The 22,322-nt window shown below is 33.4% G+C and overlaps 1 protein-coding gene across 4 annotated transcripts in view; it reads right to left on the bottom strand.

Annotated features, from left to right (window-relative positions):
* VPS13C (vacuolar protein sorting 13 homolog C) overlaps positions 1 to 22,322 on the bottom strand; it is a 210,849-nt gene that overhangs the window by 3,672 nt on the left and 184,855 nt on the right. For 2 of the 4 annotated variants that reach the window (XM_044665387.1, XM_044665388.1), the window contains 11 exons: positions 17,841 to 17,952; positions 17,379 to 17,492; positions 13,261 to 13,391; positions 12,424 to 12,505; positions 11,654 to 11,767; positions 10,664 to 10,739; positions 9,292 to 9,455; positions 7,030 to 7,075; positions 5,903 to 6,026; positions 5,016 to 5,130; positions 439 to 527 (listed from right to left, as the gene is read on the bottom strand). In XM_044665387.1, coding sequence (XP_044521322.1) covers positions 439 to 527; positions 5,016 to 5,130; positions 5,903 to 6,026; positions 7,030 to 7,075; positions 9,292 to 9,455; positions 10,664 to 10,739; positions 11,654 to 11,767; positions 12,424 to 12,505; positions 13,261 to 13,391; positions 17,379 to 17,492; positions 17,841 to 17,952 — 1,167 coding nt within the window. Of the gene's footprint in view, positions 1 to 438; positions 528 to 4,302; positions 4,327 to 5,015; positions 5,131 to 5,902; positions 6,027 to 7,029; positions 7,076 to 9,291; positions 9,456 to 10,663; positions 10,740 to 11,653; positions 11,768 to 12,423; positions 12,506 to 13,260; positions 13,392 to 17,378; positions 17,493 to 17,840; positions 17,953 to 22,322 lie in introns of those variants that run through there. The other 2 variants (XM_044665389.1, XM_044665390.1) reach the window with 1 other exon arrangement.

Raw genomic sequence — 22,322 nt, 5'->3', positions numbered from 1 at the left:
ATCAAATGCTCTACTTTGAGCCTACATGGAATTATGCTATCTAGAGTTTTTTAAAGATGTTAGTCATAAAGAATTCTCTTAAGTTGGATCCTGAGTCTAATCCCATAGAGGAAAACAGGGAATACTTCTGTTTCTGTTTATGTATTTCAGAAAAGTAGTACTGTGTTTCCAAAAGCCTTAATTTGGAGCACAAATAAAAAAAAATAGAACTATCTGTAAATGAAAACACCAGGTTCTCTAAACATAATCTTACATTTAAATGTGATACTCTAATCATTCTCTTTATGAATGTTGAGAGTTAAGAGAACTAGGTTTCAGAGCCAGTTCTATCACTAACTAGTTATAATAACCTGGGATGGAACATTTAAATTTTTAAAGTTCTCTCCACCAACTATATTTCTTATCAAAATTTTACTTTGTATATCCAAGTCATTTTACCTATTTGTAACCACAAGATTTGCCTTTTTATATCCAGGAATGGCACAGTGGTACCGATAGGTTTCCCCATCCAGCTTTTTTATGTGATTCTGAAAAAGAAAAAGAGACTCACACAAGGGAAACACATTGTTTGTGGTCATTTCCAATTATGAAAAACAGATTCATTCAAGACAGTGCAAATGCTAGATTTGAAACATTGATTCCTACAAACAGAATCTGAATTTCTAATACTGACATAGGAAGCAGGAAAAAAGTATTCCTCCCATGCTCTTCTCCAAATTTTCTTATTGCCTACCCAAAAAAATATTTACTAAATGTTTACTAGCACCATAGTACCATTTCAATTAAAATATATTTTATTCAGTGAATAAATGACAAAACTGTTTTTAAAGGCTAATTAAACCCAAAATGTATAATAACAAAACTATAAACAGGAAGCACTATTGCACTGTATTTACAAATACCAGGGAAATGGCTATATTGGAGGATTTTTCCCCTCATAAAGAGAAAAGGTAACATATATTAATGCTTTATTATAAAATAACGGATACACATTTGTAGATCATACATAGGCAGGATTGTATCTACCTCTCAAGTTTTATTTCAGATAAAAAGTACAATGACAATATTAATGAGGACACAGAATTTCTAATAATTCAAAACAGTTCACATAATTTGTTGCTAAACCCAACTATAAACACGACAATCCAAAGAGAAGCAATAAATACACTAGAAATACATTCTAGATTCTTTCAAAGTTTTTGTTACATGTAGCATATGTACAATCATGAAAAACTGACAAATTGGTAATTTCAATAATCAAGTTATCATTGAGGTTATTAATAAGTATTTAGACATCTATTATGAAAATAATGTGAGGTAAGATTTCAAAATACATAGAATCTGTAGTTAACTAGCAAATACAGTTTAACAATTTATAGACAAGTAGCATAACTTTAATATCATAGAAACATGCTATATACAAAGGCAGTAGAATTATTCTGTTCTTATGCCATTTCCTAAATGTCAATTCTTCAGGTGCCTGGTCCAAACTTATCTTTAGAAAATCCAAAGCACCAGCCAGGAAGGAAGGAGATTCATTTTCAGAGAGAAAGTAAAGTCTTATTTCTCAGAATTGGTCTCAAATTAGGATATAATTGTAAAATTAACAGTCTGTATTAGGAATTCACTTGAATATCAACTTTTGGATAATTACATTTGTGCTAATTTTTCTAGATGGTTAAGTTATCATATTTTCTGGTTTTAAAATTCAGCTTTGAAATACAAATTAATATGTTTGTTACATTCAGATAAAAATGTATATTAAATTCTAACCATAGTCTAGCCCATATCCATAAATATAATTTACTAGACCAACTTTTACATTGATAGTTTAGCTTAACAAGCAAACTTTTAAATATTATTTTAAAGCACATAATACTATATTCAAAACAGAAACCCATTTCCTTTCTACTTTAATAAATTTCACAGGCCAATGTGAGAATTTATTTTGCCTGACTAGGCATGTATGTTAAAAGAGTTTTTCTTTATTTTTCTTTTCCATTTTAGGGAAAGGAGAAAGGAAAGATGAGAGAAAGAAATTAAATGGCTATTAAATGGAAAAGAAAATTTAACTATTAAAATTCTACAATACTTGGATATCTCAATTACTGGTGAGAGAAAGACTAGAAAAATGGCTAAAATAACTAATATCTGGATCTTTTCTCACTTCCATCCCAAGAGAGCAGAGAGTAGTTTGGAAGAATTTATTTTATTAAAATTGGATTAAAATATGTAACAAGATTTAAAACATACCAAAGTGAAATTATCAAGCATTATCACTAAGCAAAGTCATCTTGGGAAGAAAAATGGACATGAAAATCATGAGAAATATCTAAAAAATGGCTAGTGGACTACCTATTAAACTTATAGTCAATACCATACTGTTACGGTTTATTTGTACTTTAGTTGCTTAATTCATATTAGTTTCATTAGACTGTAAATCCTCTAAGGGCAAAAACCATGTGCAATACTTCTTATGTATATTGCTTTTGGTATTAACTATAACTCAGGACATATAGGTAGGTACTCAAAAATACTTGCTATCTGGCTGATTATTATAGAGTGAGCAAGAGGGAATTCTAGTTTGCCTAGGAGACAAGCTTGAATGAAGCTATCAAATCAACTTCCTGTTTATATAATGTAAGAGATCTTATGGTATTCTAGGTTTTAGAATGATATCAATATTACTTAGGAGTAAATAATACATTACTAATGCATAAAAGTAACAAGTTCACTAATAAATCAATCAGGAATATACATTTATTTACCTAGAATTTTTTAAAAACTGTTTCTGAGTTATATATTTATTAATTACTCATGTAAAAGAAGGGAAATATAAGATAAATATGTATTAATATAAAGATTATTTAAAGCACTTTGTAAATATTAAGGTAAAAACGTCATATGAGCAAAGGAATTTCTGAAATTAAAGTCCATTAAAACTTCAGTATGCTGTAGAAAAAAATATTAGTCTTATCTTAAAAAGGGCAATTTATGGATGATTTAAGACTATAGCTCTAATTTGTATCCATTATTTCATAGAAAACTCTATGTACAAAGCTGTTTCCCAAGCCTTGAAGAATATAAGAGCCTTATTTCCTCTTGCTGGGCAACTCTCTTATTAAAAAAACCACATAATCCAAGCAAAGGGTTCAGAAGCTAATACCCATTTTATATTATAGGTACCACATTTCATATTAATATTCATTTGAAATTTCAGTTTCATTTTTTAATTTGGGAAATCACTCTGGCTGCTGGAGAAGAGGCTGCCTCATTTTCTGGACAGTAACATTGTATAGAAAATTGCAATGAGATATAGCAAAGCTGTGTGGTTCAAAGCCAACAACTTCTCTTCTAATAAAAATCACATGGCAGGACTGGATCATGTCACGTGAATGTTCAGAGAAATACCACCAGATTTTTCTGGTCTTGGATATTAATTTTCATAAAAGAATATTAACTCATAAATTGTAAGGAGTTATGTGTATGAGGCAAGAGAACAAATTTCTCTAAAATTAAAGTGGCCTTTAAAAGCCCATAGTTGATTTGCAAAGCATAGATAATTGTATATAGAGAGGTACTACTTAAATAATTTTCTTAAGTGGAGTAATATATCCAGTTATGATAATAAAGACCAAAGAGTATGAAATAATATTCAATGAAAATTTGAGTCCATTTTGAAAAAGTTTGTGCAAAAAAAGGGTGAAAATTCATCTTTTGGCTAATTGTCTTAAATCCTCAATACAAATTGCTCTGTAATTTATCAGTCTTTTACTATTAACATAGGTGCCCAAGAAGACATACCTATAGCTCAACAAAACTAAGGCATTCGCAGGGGAAAAAAAGCTGTGTAATGAAAGTGTTAGTATCTTAGAATTAGCAGAAACAAAACAATAATTCCACTGATTTGTATTTTCTACATTTAAGTTTCATAGTGCCCACATGAAAAATATTAGAAAAACTGAAAATACTAAATGTGAAAAGCAAAAGCACATCCTTCTGAAATGTCAACAAGGCCTTTCTCCAACTAATAAAATAGTGTAAATTATTTGGTGCATATTTCTGTATTTCAAAACCATTTCTTAGTGTTACTCATTTATGACAGAAAGAATACCAGGAGTGCTAACATTTTGTATTTGATGCATCAAATGCCTTTCGATAATATTTAAAAGTTCACCTGAAATTAAGGATCTAAAGAACATTTCATTGAAATTGACCCTCAATCTAAATACTCCAAAGACAATAAATTAATACCACAGTATATTTTTTAAAGATGAGACCAAGTAGTAGTATGGAAAATATTTACTCCTCTATTTCCAGTTCTTGCTGTGTAGGCAGAAAAAAGAAAGATAGAAAATAAAGTTAGAAGCATGCAAAAAATAAAAGCACAGTAATTTACAATAAAAGAAACTAAAAGCTAATAACATTACAGATTCATTTCCTTTTGAGGACAAAACTGGTAGCAATCAATTTCTCCTATTTGGGGGAGAGGAAAAAGGGTAGAGTACAAGATAGTTATGTTACTTAATATGTAATAAAGCTTCAAAGTCAGAAAAATATAGTTTAAAATATGTTCTAAGGATCAAAAAATATGCAATGTTTTATCTGTAGCATCTTACCTAAGTTAATTTATATTTATATGAAAGTTCAAATAAAGCAACTTGATAGGAAGAAAGAAAAGCTGTGAAATTCAAAATACGCAGATGAAGTGTAAGAATGTCATCCTAAAAAGCATGAGACCTAAATGAACACTCAATAATGGAATAGTCTGTCCATCCTAAAGGTATTTCATATTCTGTAGCCTCATTTAATAGTCCTAGTCTTCCTTGTCCAAGCTATGTTTTTCAAAGTAGACAACTATCTATATTTCCCGTTCATTTTGCTGTGTTAAGTAAATCCCCCCAAAGGAAGTCTACTACAAGTACAATCCACTGAATGTTGGCACAACACAAAACTCCCTTGAAATCTAAAAATATATAAATAACTTCTGCATGACCAAAAAATATAAAAATTACCTCAAATAAATCATGACCTTCAGATTCACTTCTGTCATATGGTCTTATGATCCCATCTTCATGTATCAGGCGAGGAGGGCGGAGGCTAGATACCTCTTCAGTTGATTCTGCTGCCCTATATAAACAAATAAGAATAAAACAAATTCTCTGTAGTGAAATTAGAGTCTGGAGGACTAACATGTACATCCCACTTTAGACACTAGCTGTGTGACCTGAGCAAGTCACAGCGCCAGGTGCATAATAAGTGCTTAGTAAATGTTTGTTGACTGGCTTTATGTCTCAGCTTCCTTATATGGAAATGGACTCATTGGCCTCTAGGGTCTCTTTCAGCTCTACACCTATGATTCAATAATCCTACAGAGATAATTAATGTCCTACTTTAATCTCAACCCCAATAGCTTTTAGAAATGAAATAATAATAGCAACTTGAAAGGGAAATGGATAAAGAACTGCAGAGAAGATGACCAGGAACGATTGAATAAGAATACATATAGATTCTAGCACAGACAAAAACTGAAAAACATATACTTTCAATAAGGTATAAATATATATATATGTAAAATAAAGACCAATAAAAATACCATGTCAGAAACAAAGGAGAAGGAAACACAAAAACAAAAACAAACAAACTAATTGTATATATTCTCTTCCAAAAGACCATTTTTATTGGATTTTTTCATCAGATGTGAACCTGGGACCTCCCATCTCTAGGCCTGTCTCTCAATCCACTCACCCACCTAGCTGCTCTGCTTTGCTTCATTTTTAAATATATGAGGCACATAAAACTAAGTTTTTTTTATCTGTATGACCTTTGTCCATGTAACTATGAATAGTCAGTCATTTTAAAAACCGTATAAAGAAATCACTCTCTTCTTAAATATTTTTACCTCTGAATTCCTTGGAAGGTACTGCTAGCCATATCAATGATGCCACCAGTTGGACGAGCCACAGCACCCACAAGCCCTTTTCCGATCCCTTTAAAGAATCCAGCTGCTCCTTCCTTTTTGGCTCCTTCAGAAAACAAGAATAAACTGAGGTACATTTTACTTATTGAGTTCTTGAAGAGATAAAAAATGCAATACAACAATGTATCTACAAAATGCAGAATAAAATGATTAAGTGGTTAATAAAGCAAGCTTCTAAAACTGAGTTTTCTGAAATATAAATTAAACCTACTATGTAATAAACTTGAGTCCATCCAGGGGTGGAATATTTAAAAAGACATTCTGAAATTTGCCCTCTTTCTGCTTCAAAAGTGGAAGAACTAGCAACCCCTCCCAATTTGAATTTTTTTCTCTTTTTATTACTATGGACTTGATAAAAATTAACAAACATGAACATTTCCACATTCAAAGACATATGAAATTGTGAATCTCAATTACACACAGTTTTAAAAACATATATATTTCAAATTTAACATAATTTCAACACTGCTTTTTGGTCTGGATCCCATTCTGCATTTTCTTTTGCTTTCTTACTTGTATTTTTAAATGATTCAATGTTCTTTTTTTTCTTTTTTTATAAAATTATCATTAACCCTACTTCCTTTCAAAATCCTCCTATACTCAACAAGAAACAAATCAACCTTTTTCCCCTCCCTCCCACTGCTCCCTCATTGCCAAGAAGGCAGGCTTGCACATGGGTTGTACATATATAATCATATAATATATATTTCTGTTTGTCATCTTGTGAAACAAGACACATTACTTATCCTCGAGAAAAATTAAAGAAACAGAAGTGATAAGCCAAAGGGGGAAGGCATTACCAAAATCTTGCGCATTATCATACTTAAAGTAACTGAAGTAGTAATAATTATATATAAATTAGAGTCAACTATTAGTGTATACTCACAGAATTTCTAGCTCATTCAAAGCATTCTCAGTTCAGAACTATGACTGTGCTATAGTATTCAGTCAATAATTCCATCAAAATCATGTGTAAATGAAATTCACTTTGTTCAGAGCAAACAAAAGTGTTTCCAATCTGATTTATCAAAGAAACATTTTCATCCTACCTTCCATAGGCTTGGTAATTATGCCAGTCACACCACCTACAACTCCCTGAAAGAGAAATCAGTCAAATTAAAGCTGTCTTAATTTCCAAGTGCCACTAGAGGTCTCTGCTGCCATATTAAATTCATTTTTAAGTAACTATTTTATTACCAAGTATTATCTGAATATCTAGCAGTTGAAGGAAGCCTTAGTGTTATAGAGCATACTCCCCATAAAAATGATTAGACAGTAGAGGACTAATATTAAACTTTGTGAAAGGTAATAAGTAAATAAATTATAAACTAAAACAGTTAAGTAAAACAGTAATCCCATCTAAAAGTACACACATTTCAAATTAATTGCACCCCACATGTCTATTAATATAATTAACAAATTTATTTGTTATATATCATGTCCAATTCTCTATCCAATTCCTCAATTCATTGAAAAAAAGAGAAAAGCAAGTTTCTCATAACAAACATGCATAGTCAAGCAAAATAAATAATTCAATGACTGTGTATTATTTGTAATATATAATAACATAATGTGTCTATTTGTCATTCAAAACCTTAAATTCATCCTTCTATATAATGGACATATTTCATTATATTCTAGAATTGGTCCTCTGGATTCATGAATAGCCACTGAATTATTATAATTCTTATAGCCTTCCAATTGTTTTTTATAGTGTAGCTATTGTCTGAACCAGTGATGGCACACCTATGGCACAGATGCCAAAGATGGCATGCAGAGTGCTCTCTCTCTCTCTCTCAGTGGGCACGTGGGCCCCACTTCTCCTTCAACCCCACCACCAAAGGTCATTACTAGGAAGGCAAAGGGACCCAAGCAGAGCTGCTCCACTCCCCCCTCTCCACTGTGCCTGACAACATTTTTTTACTTCCCCTGTGCCTCTGCCCGGCAGCCCAATGGGAGTACACAGGGAGTAAGGTGCTCACAGGTGGCAGAACTGAAGGGAGCAGAGTGCTCAGGCCACTCCTCTCCCCCTCTCCACATGCCCCTCTCATCACCTGCCCTTCTGCCCAGTAGCCCAATGGGGAGCCCTTTCTCCCTCCATTGTCCAGGGTAAGGGTGGAGAGGGGCATGGCACTTGTTTTTCGGGGGTCAAGCATTGGAGCACCTGACACTCCATCTCTAAAGGTTCACCATCACTAGTCTAAACTCTTCTCTTGGTTTTGCTTATTTCATTCTTCATCAGTTAATAAGTCTTTTTTTTTATAATAATGATATAATAGTATAAGTTGCTCAGGTTCTACTTACATTACTATATCAATTTATATAAGCCTTTATGTCTTTTTGTCTACTTTCCTCATTTTTTACAGCAAATCTGATCACCACCACCATCATCAAAATCATATCTGCCACAACTCTAAGTCATCACCTAAATAGAATTTAACTTAGTGAAAAGAGCTAAAAAAGCTCATTAATTTCTGAGGCAGTCTTTTCTATTTGTGGGCAGTTCTAAAATTTAAAATTTTTCCCCAGAAATTTAGCTATAAAATGTCTCCCAAAAATTTGCTCCTGATATTTTTCTAAGTTCTAGTTCTACACTTTGGAAACAACCTTAATAAGCCTAATCTCTAATTTCTGTGCTAATCCTTTGGTCACAATAGCTGATACTTGTGTAACATCGAAAAGTTTATAAAGTGCTTTAAATGGTTGCTTTTCATAAAAAACCCATAAATATTGTAACATCCTCATTCTACTGAGAAAATGAGAATTACAGTGAGGTTATTTGACTGGCCCAATATCATACAACCAACAAAGCCAGAGCTATTATATGAATCCAAGCATTACCTAATTCTAGAGTTAGCCCTTTCCACTGAGACATTCTACCCTCAACACAATCTCATGCATCAACTAAAAACAAATGTGGTTTTCAGAAAGTGTTTTCACTCTATAAAAATTATTCAAGAAAACTTTTAACAATTGTAATAAACCATATACTTAGCCTGAACTTAAATGAATCCATTTAGCTTAGAATAACGCAAAAAGTATACACACTCAACCTAGATTCTAAAATTTATTTTAGTAAAGTCTAGAAAAGGTGAAACATCCAGTCCTCACCTTGAGAATAAAGTGATCAACAAAGGTGATGTACACAATAAAAGCACTATGACTAGTTCAGCCTTATTGTTTCCTAACAAAATTCAGTAGTTTAATTTATTAACTCCTATACAAAATAATGTAGATTTCTACTGATGTCTTCATATTCTAAATAAATATCAAGAACAAAGTCCAATATAGATCCAAAATGTACACAATACCCTCAGGAAGCCCTTTCCTCCTTTGGCCAGGCTGTCTCCAAAATCTTTAGGCTGGCGACCCATCTCTTCACGTCGTTTTTGTTGATATTCTTTGTCCATTGTAATTGCAGCCAAACCCTTCCCAACAGAACCTGTTATTCGGGATACAACCCCTGCTGCTCCTCCTAGGATAAATAAAATATAAAATTTAAAAAATCACACATAAAAAAAGAAGTCATAGTTCCTTAAATGGAAATATAATACATGATTACCTATTATGAAAATGTGATTATTTCAAAACTGTCTCATATTTAGTAAAAAAAAAAAATTAGTCCCTCTATTTGGTACAATTCATTAGAAAGAAAAATAATCTAAATTTTTTTCTGCTGATAATTCTCCTCACTTTAAAATTCTCAGTTTTTCTGGCATATAATTGCAAAATAGATTCTGATATTTAAAAAAATTCCTTCTCTTGTGATTTCATTTTATTTATCTTTATTTTAGTAATTTTATTTTTTACTGTTCTTTTTTATTTTAGCTAAATATTTATCCATTTTATTCATCTTCAAAAAAACAGCTTTGGGTCTTGGTAATTCCATAGTCCTTATTTTCCATTTAATCTGTTTTCTCCTATAATTTTCTAAATTTCTATTATAGGTGCATGGCATTGGTTAAAAGTAGGAATTCTGGATGAAAATATTCCATTTATTAATAGGCTTTTAATTATACAGGGTATTATATATCTGTATATTTTAAATGTAGAGGATGCTATATTTGAGTATCTTTTTTTTTTCCTTTTTTTTTTTAATATTTTATTTTTTTAGAAAAATTTTCCATGGTTACATGATTCTTGCTTTTACTTTCCCCTTCACCCTCCTTCACCCCCCCCTTATCCCACGCACATTTCCACTGGTTTTAACATGTGTGATCAATCAAGACTTATTTACATATTATTGATAGTTGCATTGGTGTGGTTGTTTAGTGTCTTGTTGAATCAGCTGAAATTACTTTACAGCGGGTAGATAATAATCATCATCATAATAAAAGTAAAATTGCTAATAGCACATTATATAGTACATTTATATAGCACATTAAGATTTATAAGCACTTTGTCCATTAACATATTTAATTAATGTAATTTACTTATTTTGAGATTTTTATTTAGAAAAGTTTATGTTATGTAGCTATCTTGCTGGTCAGATTAAAACTCTTTAAAATGGATCAACTCAGAAGAGCCATAGGCTGCTCTTATAAGTATCTTTCACTTAAAGGCAGAACAAATATTTTTAGTAAGAGATTCTATTAAAAAAGAGATTTCACTTTGATTAAACATGAGAATTTTATTATATAATATCTTTCATTGACAATAACAAATAAATGAAATGGCACATACCTACAGTGTGTCCAAAGAGACTTCTTACTCCAATTACTAACCCCTCAGCAAATTCTTCAGGGCCCTGAACAGCTCCCTGATTAAAAAAAAAATTAATGTCTCACAACTTAAAAGTCTTTAATCATACTTTGGGGATGAACAAAGACATACATATTTTTCCAGGGATAACCTTCAAAATTTTTTGAAAATTCTATTTAATACATGCCTTTAATGCTCTTCTCACCTATTTTCCTCTCTCATAGTTGAGAAAACCAAGTCTATGTTATGGTCATAACATCCTTACCTCTAAAGAGAATTTTGTCAGACTTTGTAAAAAAACTAAAAATGTCAATTTAACATCATCTACTTTAAGCACACCCTAGAGAAGAAAGCACACAAGAAACAAAGAGTCTTGGCAAAATTAAGCCAACATAGTTCTGATATCAGGATTCAGAGTATAAACTTAAATCTGGTATGTCAGAAACTCATTTCCAAATTATCTTCTACCTCTTTGGTTTCTTAAAATATTTAGAACAAAAAGTGTTAGCCTGTAGTTGGTGCTTTAATATTTTGAGAATTATATTTCAACATAATTGAATTCCTTTGTAACCCTATATAATTTATTTTATGCATTTAAAATCTTTATTCTGAGAGAAGACATAGACTTCACCATATTGACAAAGGAACATGACCAAAAAAAAAATGGTTAAGAACTCCTACCCCAGAGATATATATTACTTAAAAAAAAAATCTTACTTTCTGCCCTGTTAACAACTCTAAGATAGAAGGGTGAGGGCTAGGCAAATAGGGTTAAAGTGATTAAAGGAGAGAGACATACTACTAAGCTCCTTTAAAGAGCCCAAATAATGTAGAAAGTAAATTTAAACCTTTCGAAATGGATTAACTATTTAAACATTTCATTAATTTGCCAAACTTAAAATCTACTTTGTTTTGAGAAAAAAAGGTAAGAGTAGAATTTGACTTGGAGTAAAAACAAACAGAATTAAATACCTGGAAAGGTTCATAGAAGAGTGCTTCAACACCTTCAGAGAGACCTCTAATTAATCCAAATGGATTTCCAAGTACATCTAAACCCAATACAAGGACATACATCTGCTTCAAAAACTAAAGAATAAAGAAGAGACTCATTACAATTTCTGAGATTATTTATTTGTTTAATAAGATCAGGAAAAAAAGCCACATGCTTTTCGAAAAACAATTCTAGTTAAGCTAAACATTCAAATTGAAGGGAAATGTATGACAGGTCATAATTGGAAATCATAGCAAAAAAGGAAGTGGAATGCCAGTACCACAAGTAAATAGCACCTTGATGCAACTTACAAGATAGAAATAATACCCAAGAAGCCCTAACTAGTTAATGGATCTTCCTGAGCACAGACTTAATACCAGAACACCCTATGTATGCCTCAGCAAAATTTTGGCACTGAGTTACAGGATTCCTCTGGCATAACTTACTGGGCTAGATTTTCTCTCCAAGTTCAAATTATTCCTAGGAGGCCATTTGATTCCCTAGAAACTATAGAGCCTGAGAAGTACAATAGTTTCCAGAAGTACCCAGCCACTAGCTACAATACATATACATATACATACACATCCATCTTGATAAAATCCGTTTTATTGAAAAAATGACATCCAAGAAACAAAAAGTCAAAGAAATACATTTTTCTTATTCAAGTAAAGTACCAAGTAAATAATTAGGTGGCAACCTGCCCTACTGGGCAAATAAAAATGGGGTCATTCTGTTTTAAGTCAGAAATTACCTGTTCACTGTAATGCCTAACAACACTCCACATGAGCTGATCTCTCTTGTAGAACTGGTACTGAATCTCATAGTATGCAAGTCTGAAAAAAAAGTATGCAGATAAACAGTTATTCTTAGTAAATGATATTTAATTTAAATACATCTGTAATCTTGGCTATTTAAAAATTTTAATAATTAGTTTTCCATACTGGCTACACAAACTTGGCAGTTTATTACTGTACACATTTACTGATTTCTCCAAATTACCTTTTTAGTATTTCATTCTTGCCAAAATTATAGAAAAAAAGATATAATCTGACAAAAAGTCTAAGATCCATGATAACTTAAGGATATCTATCTCCATTAGTAAACAGATACTAGACTATCCTCTATAGAAAAATCTCATCTTAACTACACTAATCTAATTTTTTTTGTTGAAATGAAGTATATTTAAGATATAGTTTATTTAATGTTCTCTGACTGAATACAGATTTGTGAATTTCTATGCCTAATTTTCAACACTTCAAACATAGTCTGTGGTTGATAATTAGTGAGAATGAAGCCACTTAACTTCTGGAATAAGATATGCTGCTACCTGGGTAATGACAAAATAATGATTGGGTATAAGATCTCTATTTTTAACCAATACAAAGCTTATCTCTGAAAATAAAACCAATTTAAATAAGAGCATGAGGATAATGGGAATGAAATGCTTAGGTAAGACTATTCAGTTAACATTTTTCCAAGTTATCAGTATGTGCTCTGAATGGTACAGATAGTGAAAATTAATAATTGGAAATGTAAACTAATGAAATGTAACCTTTTATATTCTCAACGTAGTTGAGATAATGCTTACTTGAATATGAGGTCATCTACATCAGTCAGTGTGGCACCTATGCTTTTCAATAGCAGGTTGACAGAATGAATTGCAATCATTTCCTGTTTTTCTTCTTCACCACCAGAACCCAAAGAAAGGCTTAAATGTAACTAAAAGAAAATGATTTTTAATAGTTATATCTAAAAAACTATTCGATTCCTTGGGTGAAACAGCTTACACATATGACCAACTTATGCTTCTTCCAAAAAAATATTGCTCTATAGTACAACAAAAATTATCAGTCTACAAATTGCTTGGTAATTCACTTAAAATATAAAACTTCAAACTAATTTATTTAATAATTGTTAAGAGAGTTCTAATATTTTACCAACATATTGATTGTTTTTCATTCATGGTGGCTAAGAATACAAGCAAAACAAATATGAAATGAGCTGAAATAACATGGTAAATCAGCTACCAGTTATCAATATTTACAAATGCTTTATTTTCACCTAATTAACTAAACATCATTTGTTGTTATATGTGCTGCTGAATGCATCAACATCTATTTTTAAAAAACTGAGAATATGCTTGTCTCTAACATTTTGATGCTACTTCTGTTCTTCATGACTTCTCAAAGATTACTGATAATAATCTTGAGTTATATTATTCAAAAACTGTGAATTATTGATGCAGCAGAAGCATCTAGGTAACACAAAGAATAGAATGCTTTGCCTAAATTTTGCTTCAAATATTTACTAGCTGTGTAACACTGGACAAGTCACTTTAACTTCTGTCTGCCTCAGTTTTCTGCCCTGCAAAGGGAGATAATAATAGCATCTACCTTCCAAGATTGTGGTGAGGATAAAATGAGATAAACTATATAAATTACATTGCAAACTTATAAATTACTTTGCACTATGTAAATCCCAGCTATTATTATCATTAGTATTAATAATAATTAATGACACTGAGAGATGTCATAAAACAGTTTTCATATTGTTGACTTCTTTTTTTTCTTTTTCTTTCTCAGTTCAATATAGTGAAAGAGCCCCAAGTTCTACATAACTCCTATTAATGAATTTGGAATGTCTCCTCATATGTGTCATAAGAAAATTAAAATGAAATTTCTATCAGAATCCAAATATCCATTCATTCACTTAGCATTTACTGAGCAACTTCTACAGGCTATGCAAGACACTACTATTGTGGGGAAATAAGCTATACACAGGGAAATTAATACAAAATATATAAATAGGCAATACGAAATAATTCCCTCAGGTTTGGCCCAAGTAGGGGGCAGAAAGTGAGGCTTGGGAAAGTGAGGCTTGGGAAAGTGCTTGAGCAGGTCATCCTATCTATCGAATTCTTTGAGGCAGAGGTAAAAAGGAAAAACATCTGAAGCACAGGGGACAGCCTATGCAAAGTCATGAAGGCAGAGATGGAAACAATCTGTTCATCTGAAATTCTGTGTGTGTGTGTGTGTGTGTGTGTGTGTGAGAGAGAGAGAGAGAGAGAGAGAGAGAGAGAGAGAGAGAGAGAGAGAGAAAGAACGAACCTGAAAATTTCTTCTTAATAACATAAAAAGCAAGAAGTTCCTAAAAGTTCCTAAAAAGAAGTTCCCAAAAAAGGTTTTCAATCTCTAATTTTTATAGTTCAGAGCACCACAGTCTTCTCAGTTTGCTAGCATAAATATTTTTGGTTGCATTATGGAATATTATCAAGAGGGTATGGCAGTTAAAATTGTAAAAGAAACCCAAACCAGGGAATGCTCATGTCAGCTTCTTGTCAGTATTCTTTATTCAACTTTATAACAGATTTTTAGGCCATCTGAAAAAAAAACACCCTACAAATCCTGGAAATATACATTAGTACCAAATTATAACTATTGAGATGTTATTAATTACTACTTCAATAATTCAGAATTATTAAAAGTAAATGCTGGATAAGGATTTGTGAATAAGAAAAAAAAAGCTGATCATAAAAGATAAAAAATATTTTATACAGATATAAAAATTGAAAAGCTTTTGCCCAAATAGAAACTATGCAGTTACAATAAGAAGGGAATTAGTTAACTGGGAAAGCATCATTGTAGAAAATATTTCTGGTAAAGGTTTTATATCCAAGATACAAAAAGAATTTAGATAGGCACATACACATGTAAATACTATGTATGATATTTGTATGAATATAAACCCAATAGGTCAGAGTATGAATAGGTAGTTTTCAAAAGAAGAAATGAGAAGGGAATTCCAAGTTGTATTCTCCTGGTTGTTCTTGTTTGAGTACATCAATTCATACATGTCTTAGAAGTTTCTCTGTAGCCATTCTTTTGTTATTTATTACATCATAATAATATTCTATTGATAATTTATACTCCATAATTTGTTAATTCCTCAATTAATGGGCATCAGCTATGTTTCTAATCCTTTGCTTCAACAAAAGATTGTACTGTGAATATTTTTGTACATATGGGTCCTTTCCATCTATCTTTGACTTCTTTGTAGTATTTCTAAGGTATACATAGTTTGGTGACTTTTGGATTTAAAGTAAATGCTGACATATTTTATGTGAGAAGACATAAATTATAAGTTAAGTAAATATAAAACATTAACCAGCAAGCATATTTCCTTTGAAATCAATTCAACAAGATATTACAAATAGTTGGATTAAGATTGTTTGTATTCTTAGCTACCCACTAATAATGCAGAAAAATATAAGAATTTTTGTAAGAATGCATAATACTCTGTGTATCTAAGAAATGCTTATTAAAATATGTAAGGTTTTTAGGTTTTGATATCCTAAACACTTAGTTCTTCATTTTATAACTTTATAAAAATTCAAGGGCAAAAATCTTTCAAAATAATAAGATATATATATAACAAGATATATTATACATATATAATATATGAGATGAACCAGTTTTTCTCTACAAAGAGTTAGGGAAGACTATTTGGCAAAGGGAACTGCCAAGACAAGACAATGTGACACTTTTTGTTTTTAATATATACATCTGTCCACTTTCAGAATAGCTGTGAAATATAACATTCAAATTTCTGTCTTGGTATTTTATGTTCTTGTCCAAGAAATGGCTTTCATTATAGGGTTCAAAGATAAGCTCACAGCACCTATAACTTTTTGTGTCTTTTAAATATTTTATTTTTCTCCAATTACATGTAGAAACACGCCTCTAGTTTCTATACCTCCCTCAGGGTACACCCTCTCCTTTTGAAATGGGAAGGGAATTATGGTCCATTACTTATCACATTCCTAATTTCCTGTGTGCTTTAGAATAATACGTAAATTTCTATAATCTCTAACAAAGTATCATATTTTCTTTCAAAGAGAAAAAAATGAACAAATTTGACCCTCTAATTTTGTTTCTAAGTATTCAACCAGACTGGTCTGTCAATTCAAGACAAAGAGACAATCAATTCTATTTTTTATATATCAGATCAAACAATTGTTGGGCTGAGCCAGTTATTAAAATAGTCAAACCAGTCTATATGGAGCTAGATAGTTATGGACTAAATGCAGGATTTCAAGATTTTTTAAAAGATAATCTGTTATTCCTTTAGCCCACTTAACAAATTTATTGTGTTGAAGTGAATAATATACATAAAATAATTTCTCTAAGAAAGCTAAAAAGAAGAATAAAATGGAAAAAAAGCAAGGGGGAACATGAACTTCAAATTTAAGGAAGTGAAAGAAATCCCATTTTCTTTTCATTAGATTCTAACAAAATTTTAGAGAGGGAACAATACAGTAATAGTGTAATAACAACTTCTGCATTTTCACATAGTGATGAGGATGCCCATGAAGACTTTTTGTTCAGACAGAGGCCACAATTGATCCATTAAATGTTGGTTGATACTTCTATGCTTAATTAGGAAAAGCTTTTGTCAGCTAGTTCTTTAACTAGTTAATTAATTAAAGAGAGCTATTAATTTAGAACTGAAGAACATGCACTAGCAGTTTCTCTGTAGGACAATGGGCCATTGTATATATCAAACATACTATTAGACAATTTGTTCTATTTATACATTCCAATTCCCTGAACTGAAACCTTCACCTGATCAACTTTCTCCCAAAATTTCAAAATGAATTACTTGTTATCAAAAATTTGTTTCCTATATCCCAAAATAGTTACAACATACCTTAATAGGAGAAATATGGAAATGTTCAAAGAAACTGAGACTTGATATGTCCGTCATTGATGTTTCCATTAATTCAGTGTTTAGAGCATCAATATCTTGCTGAATTAATTTGGTCTAGAAATAAAATCATTAACATAAATTCTTAATCATAATTTCTTTTTTAAAAAACTAATTCAATTGGGGGCAGCTGGGTAGCTCAGTGGAGTGAGAGCCAGGCCTAGAGACGGGAGGTCCTAGGTTCAAATCCGGCCTCAGACACTTCCCAGCTGTGTGACCCTGGGCAAGTCACTTGACCCCCATTGCCTACCCTTACCAATCTTCCACCAAGGAACTAATACACAGAAGTTAAGGGTTTAAAAAAAAAAGAAAAAAAACCTAATTCAATTAAACACCTAATTTTAATTATTTATCACTTTATGTTTTTCTAAGAGATACAATTGAAACTTTTAAAAGTATGATTACCCTTTTCCTTTCAGCTTCAGGGTCAGTGGCTGGTGTTAAGAGTGCAAGAATTGCACCTAAGAATCCTTGATCGATTTTCAAGGCCATTTCTTGGATAAGAACCATAAAATACCTAGAAAGAATAATAGATATTAAAAGCAAATAACATTTCTCCCTATGAACAATAATTGTACCATCATATTTTCAGCAAGAAAGAAAACAACTAGAACTTCAAACCAACATTAATAGGGCACAATGTGCTCTACTTCCATTCTCTCATTTGATTTTCACAACAGTCCTGTAAAGCACATACTGGTGACATTTTCATCTTTAGATTTAGATTTAGATGAAGAAACAAAAATCCAGAGAGGAATAAGTGACTTATCAGACCCAGGTAAATGATTTCCTGCATCTGGCCAAAAAGTCACAGCAAAAGGCTGTTACTTCATCTCTTTTGTTAGGAGGTTCATGGAGTCCAGGCATAGGTGGAATGATCCATTAGAAAAACATCATTAGTGCCACAGTTTAAACACTTAATCCATTACTCAATTCATTATAAAAATCAGATCTACATGGCTGACAACCTGTCACATATTCATTGTCAGGTGGATGCACAACTTTGGGACTTCTTTGACTTTTCTACCAGGAAGTCCATTATTGGGAAAACCTCCTCATCCTGTGGGATCCCATCATTCTTGGTCTTCCATCTCATCACTATCCTCAGTTCCTCTGACTTTTTTTTTCCTTTTTGGTAAGACAAAGAATGTATTACACACCAACCCATATACATTGGTAGACAGGTCAGCATTAAATTTTGTGTCCTGACTTTTATAGTCAGTGGTAAGAAATTTCCACATGAAATAGTCAATTTTGATTGCTCCACGTTTCGAATGAAGAAATGAGGTTAACACTGCCTCAGTTAAACTCTATAGGATAACTAAGTCAGATTACAGATTAAACTACTCAAGAGGCCTCACTTTGGACTAATTTGAGGGGAAATTTATATACCACTAAGATAGCCAAGAAAAGATTTTCTAAGGAAAATCTAAGATTTTCTTCAGGAAAATTCTCTTGGACAATAACTACAGTATTTGGGGAAGTTTCAAACCTCCCTCTAGCTTCTACCTGGGGAATGTTTAAAGTTAATATTATTATTTCATAAGTCAAGTTTTTGTCAGGTGAGGTTAATATAAATAGATAAGTTTCAGTTAACTAAAAGTTGCTAGAGAAAAAGCCGTGATCCTGAAAATAAGGAAAAAGAATTAGGGAATATCTCCCCTCCAGACAAACACAAAAACATGAACTCCAAGGCTGAGGTAATACAATAAGTGGCTACTATGTCTACAGCTAAAATGCTGGCCTTGGGGCTGAAGTTGAGAAGCTTTACTGTGCTCCTTATCTACCATGACCACTTGTGGCTATCTGAGGATAAATCACCTCCACTGCTGCACTGGACCAATATCTTACAGAGTGTGGAAGGAAAACTAAAGAGGAGGGGCTAGAACAGGTGGATTCTGTTCTTCGAGGAGCCATAAGATGTCTCACTGTGCAAGAAGAGGAGAAAAGAGTGGCGCATGAGAAACCTTCAGAAGCTGAGAAATTGAGAGAAGGAGGAATCAACCAAGACAGAGCTGGAAGCAAGACCTTTCAAAAGTAAATGGATAAATGCTTCAGAGATGTTTTTTCCATGCCCTCAAGTGCCCAGTCACAAAGGCTAACTTCCCTTTCCTGGGTAGCTACATGCTTTCTTGCTCCCTGAAGGACAACAATTGGACATAAAGAAATCAAGTTACTAACAGCTCTCCAAGTTTCTGTACCACATACTAAGCAGCAGACTGTGCATGTGAAGGAGTTGAGCAAAGGTAAGAAAAGCATAATGGCTATGGATTAGAAACATCATAACATTACATTTTTTATCATTCCTCAGTCTTCCCCAACTGCCCAGATTGTGTAAGAGGATACCAAAGAAAAGCTTTTGCCCACCAAAAATAGACTCCATTTACTGTGTCCCAGCAAATATGACTTCTCCCCTCCAGGAGTCTAGCCACAAGAATGGGAGCACCTTTCAAGTTGATGCAAACAACAAAACTCTTATGAAGTTCAATGCTGAACAATACAGAGTATTGAAGCTTCCATAGGATAAACTTACTGCAAGATGCCTGGAGAGATTGCAGCCTGCCTAGCAAGTAATCTTTTATGGCCAAGAGCTTGCTGCAAAGAAAGTATGTTCAACTGACATCATCTCAGCACAGAGGGCATCCAATAAAAAGGTTACCTTGATCCAGAACCTGGAGGTCGATAGTCTTGACTGTCATCTGTGATTGTCAACCTCCAATGCTGGTGTCACCCTCACCCCTATTCCTGGGACTAAGGATATTATTCTGGTCCAAATCCAAGAAAATCACATCAATCATCTAAGTTGACTTCTGCTTGAAGGGTATCTTATCTCCTAAAAATATATCCAAGGCTGGGAAAAGGCCCCAAAAACTGGTATCAATTTTTATCCAGTTGTACTAACCTAGCTTTCACTTAAAAGTGATCAGGTAATGCAAATGTTATAGAATCTTCCATTTTAGATTAGAGGATCCTAAAAGATGATTTCAGTACTTTATTCTTTGTATTGGAATATTCTTCCCTACTCTTACAAAAGCAGGGTAGACCAAAATCAATGGGGGGAAAAAAAGAAAACAGTATTACTATTAGAAAAACAAATCAATAGTAGAATATAAAAGTTGAAAAGAAGAATTTTTAAAGAGAATAAAAACACCTTTGACCTCTAGGACTGTCAAATAAAAATTATAATAAAACATTATTAATCATAAGAGAGATCATATGGGGAGTGTTCAAGTAAGTAAGTAAGTATTTATTAAGCACTTACAATGTGCCAAGCACTAGAATACAACTCAAATAAGAAAGATAGCCCCTGCCCTCAGAGATCTTACATTCTAATGAGGAAAGATAGCACATAAAAAGAGAGGTGAGTATGCATGAGATTAAAGACCAAGGAAGGATGAAGCATAAGGGACCAGGTCCTTCCTCAAAGAAGAGAGGAGAAATGGCCCAGCTTTTGGGAGTCCTGAGTTAAAGCCCTGCCTCCGATATATATTAACTCCATGAATACAGAAATGTCATTGAACCTTTCAGTGCTCAAAGGAGCTCTTTAAAACTATAAATTACAGACCAGGTGTCACTCTACTTCACTATACAGTTTCCACACTCCAAGATGCCTACGTCAATAAAAGAGTGGTTTAAAACAAAAAACAGTAATCATCACCACAAAGTAGATTACCAAACTCAAGCTGAAAAAAAAAAGATTTTATATTACAAACAAGTTTCTAAAGAAATGTACTTTGGATATCCCGAGACTTCCGGTTAAGATGGCGGCAGAGTAAGGAGCAGCTGCTCGATCTCTCCTGACGGAACCACACAGGACCCCTCAAGGGGAAATAAAAACGAGTCCAGAGGAACGAAGGAACCCCACAACAGGGCGCAGCATTGAAGGTACGCAGAATCGGGGCATTTCCACACTTTAAAGGGGTGAAACAGCTCTCACTAAAACACGAGAGGAAGAAGCCCCTCCCCACCCCCCACACCGCACAAGCCGGTAAACAGGACTGGGGCAATCAGAAAATCACTGGCAGCCCCTGAGCCCGTACCTGTGCGCTGCAAGAGGAGGGACCCCAGGTGGCTGGGACTTTCCCTGAGCGCCCACGTGGGTGAAGGCACCGCCTCCAGCCAGGACAAAGGCCCCTAAAAACGTGGCCTTTCCCAAGCACTGAAGGCATCGCCTCAGGTGCGAATAAAGATCTCCAGGCCACAGACTTTCACTACCTTCTGCAGGGGTGAAGGCAGGGCCCTAAGAGCATCAGCCCAGGCAAAGGCAGTGCCCTAGGCTTGAATAACGATCTCCAGCCCAGGCTTGGACCTCCAGTGAGGACCCAGTGCAGACCTGAGCGTGGCTGTGGAAGCAGCCCCAAAGACTGCTGAAGGAACCTCGGGCAGAGGGGCAGACCAGGAACTACCAGGAGGCCTGACCCCAAGGACAAGGAGACCGGAGGCCCCCCCCCCCCAAGCTTGCAAGGCCCAGGCAGACCCGGAGTGCAAAGACAAAGCGGAAAAGGGGCGGGGCTAACAATGGCCAGCAATAAGGAAGTCCAGAAGAAAAAGACCATCAAGAGAAATTCTGGAACACTGGACAACTTCTACACAGAGAAAATCCAGACAACAGAGGAGGGAAAACAAAAATCCAAACCTCCCCAAAAAAATGAAAGCTGGTCACAAGTTATGGAAGAGTTTAAAAATGAAATGCTGAGGAAGATGGAAGAAATCTGGCAAGAAAATAACAGTTTAAAAGGCAGAATTTCGCAATTGGAAAGTGAGACAAGACAACTGAAGACCAAAAATGACCAGATTGAAAAGGAAAACCAAAACATTAGAGCCGAAAACCAGTCCTTAAAGGCTAGAATCGAACATTTAGAAACCAATGATCTCTCAAGACAACAA

The sequence above is a fragment of the Gracilinanus agilis genome, chromosome 2 (genome assembly GCF_016433145.1).
Source record: "Gracilinanus agilis isolate LMUSP501 chromosome 2, AgileGrace, whole genome shotgun sequence".
Lineage (NCBI taxonomy): Eukaryota > Metazoa > Chordata > Mammalia > Didelphimorphia > Didelphidae > Gracilinanus > Gracilinanus agilis.
Note: the sequence above shows the minus strand (reverse complement) of the source record. Positions and strands in the feature narration are given on the sequence as shown.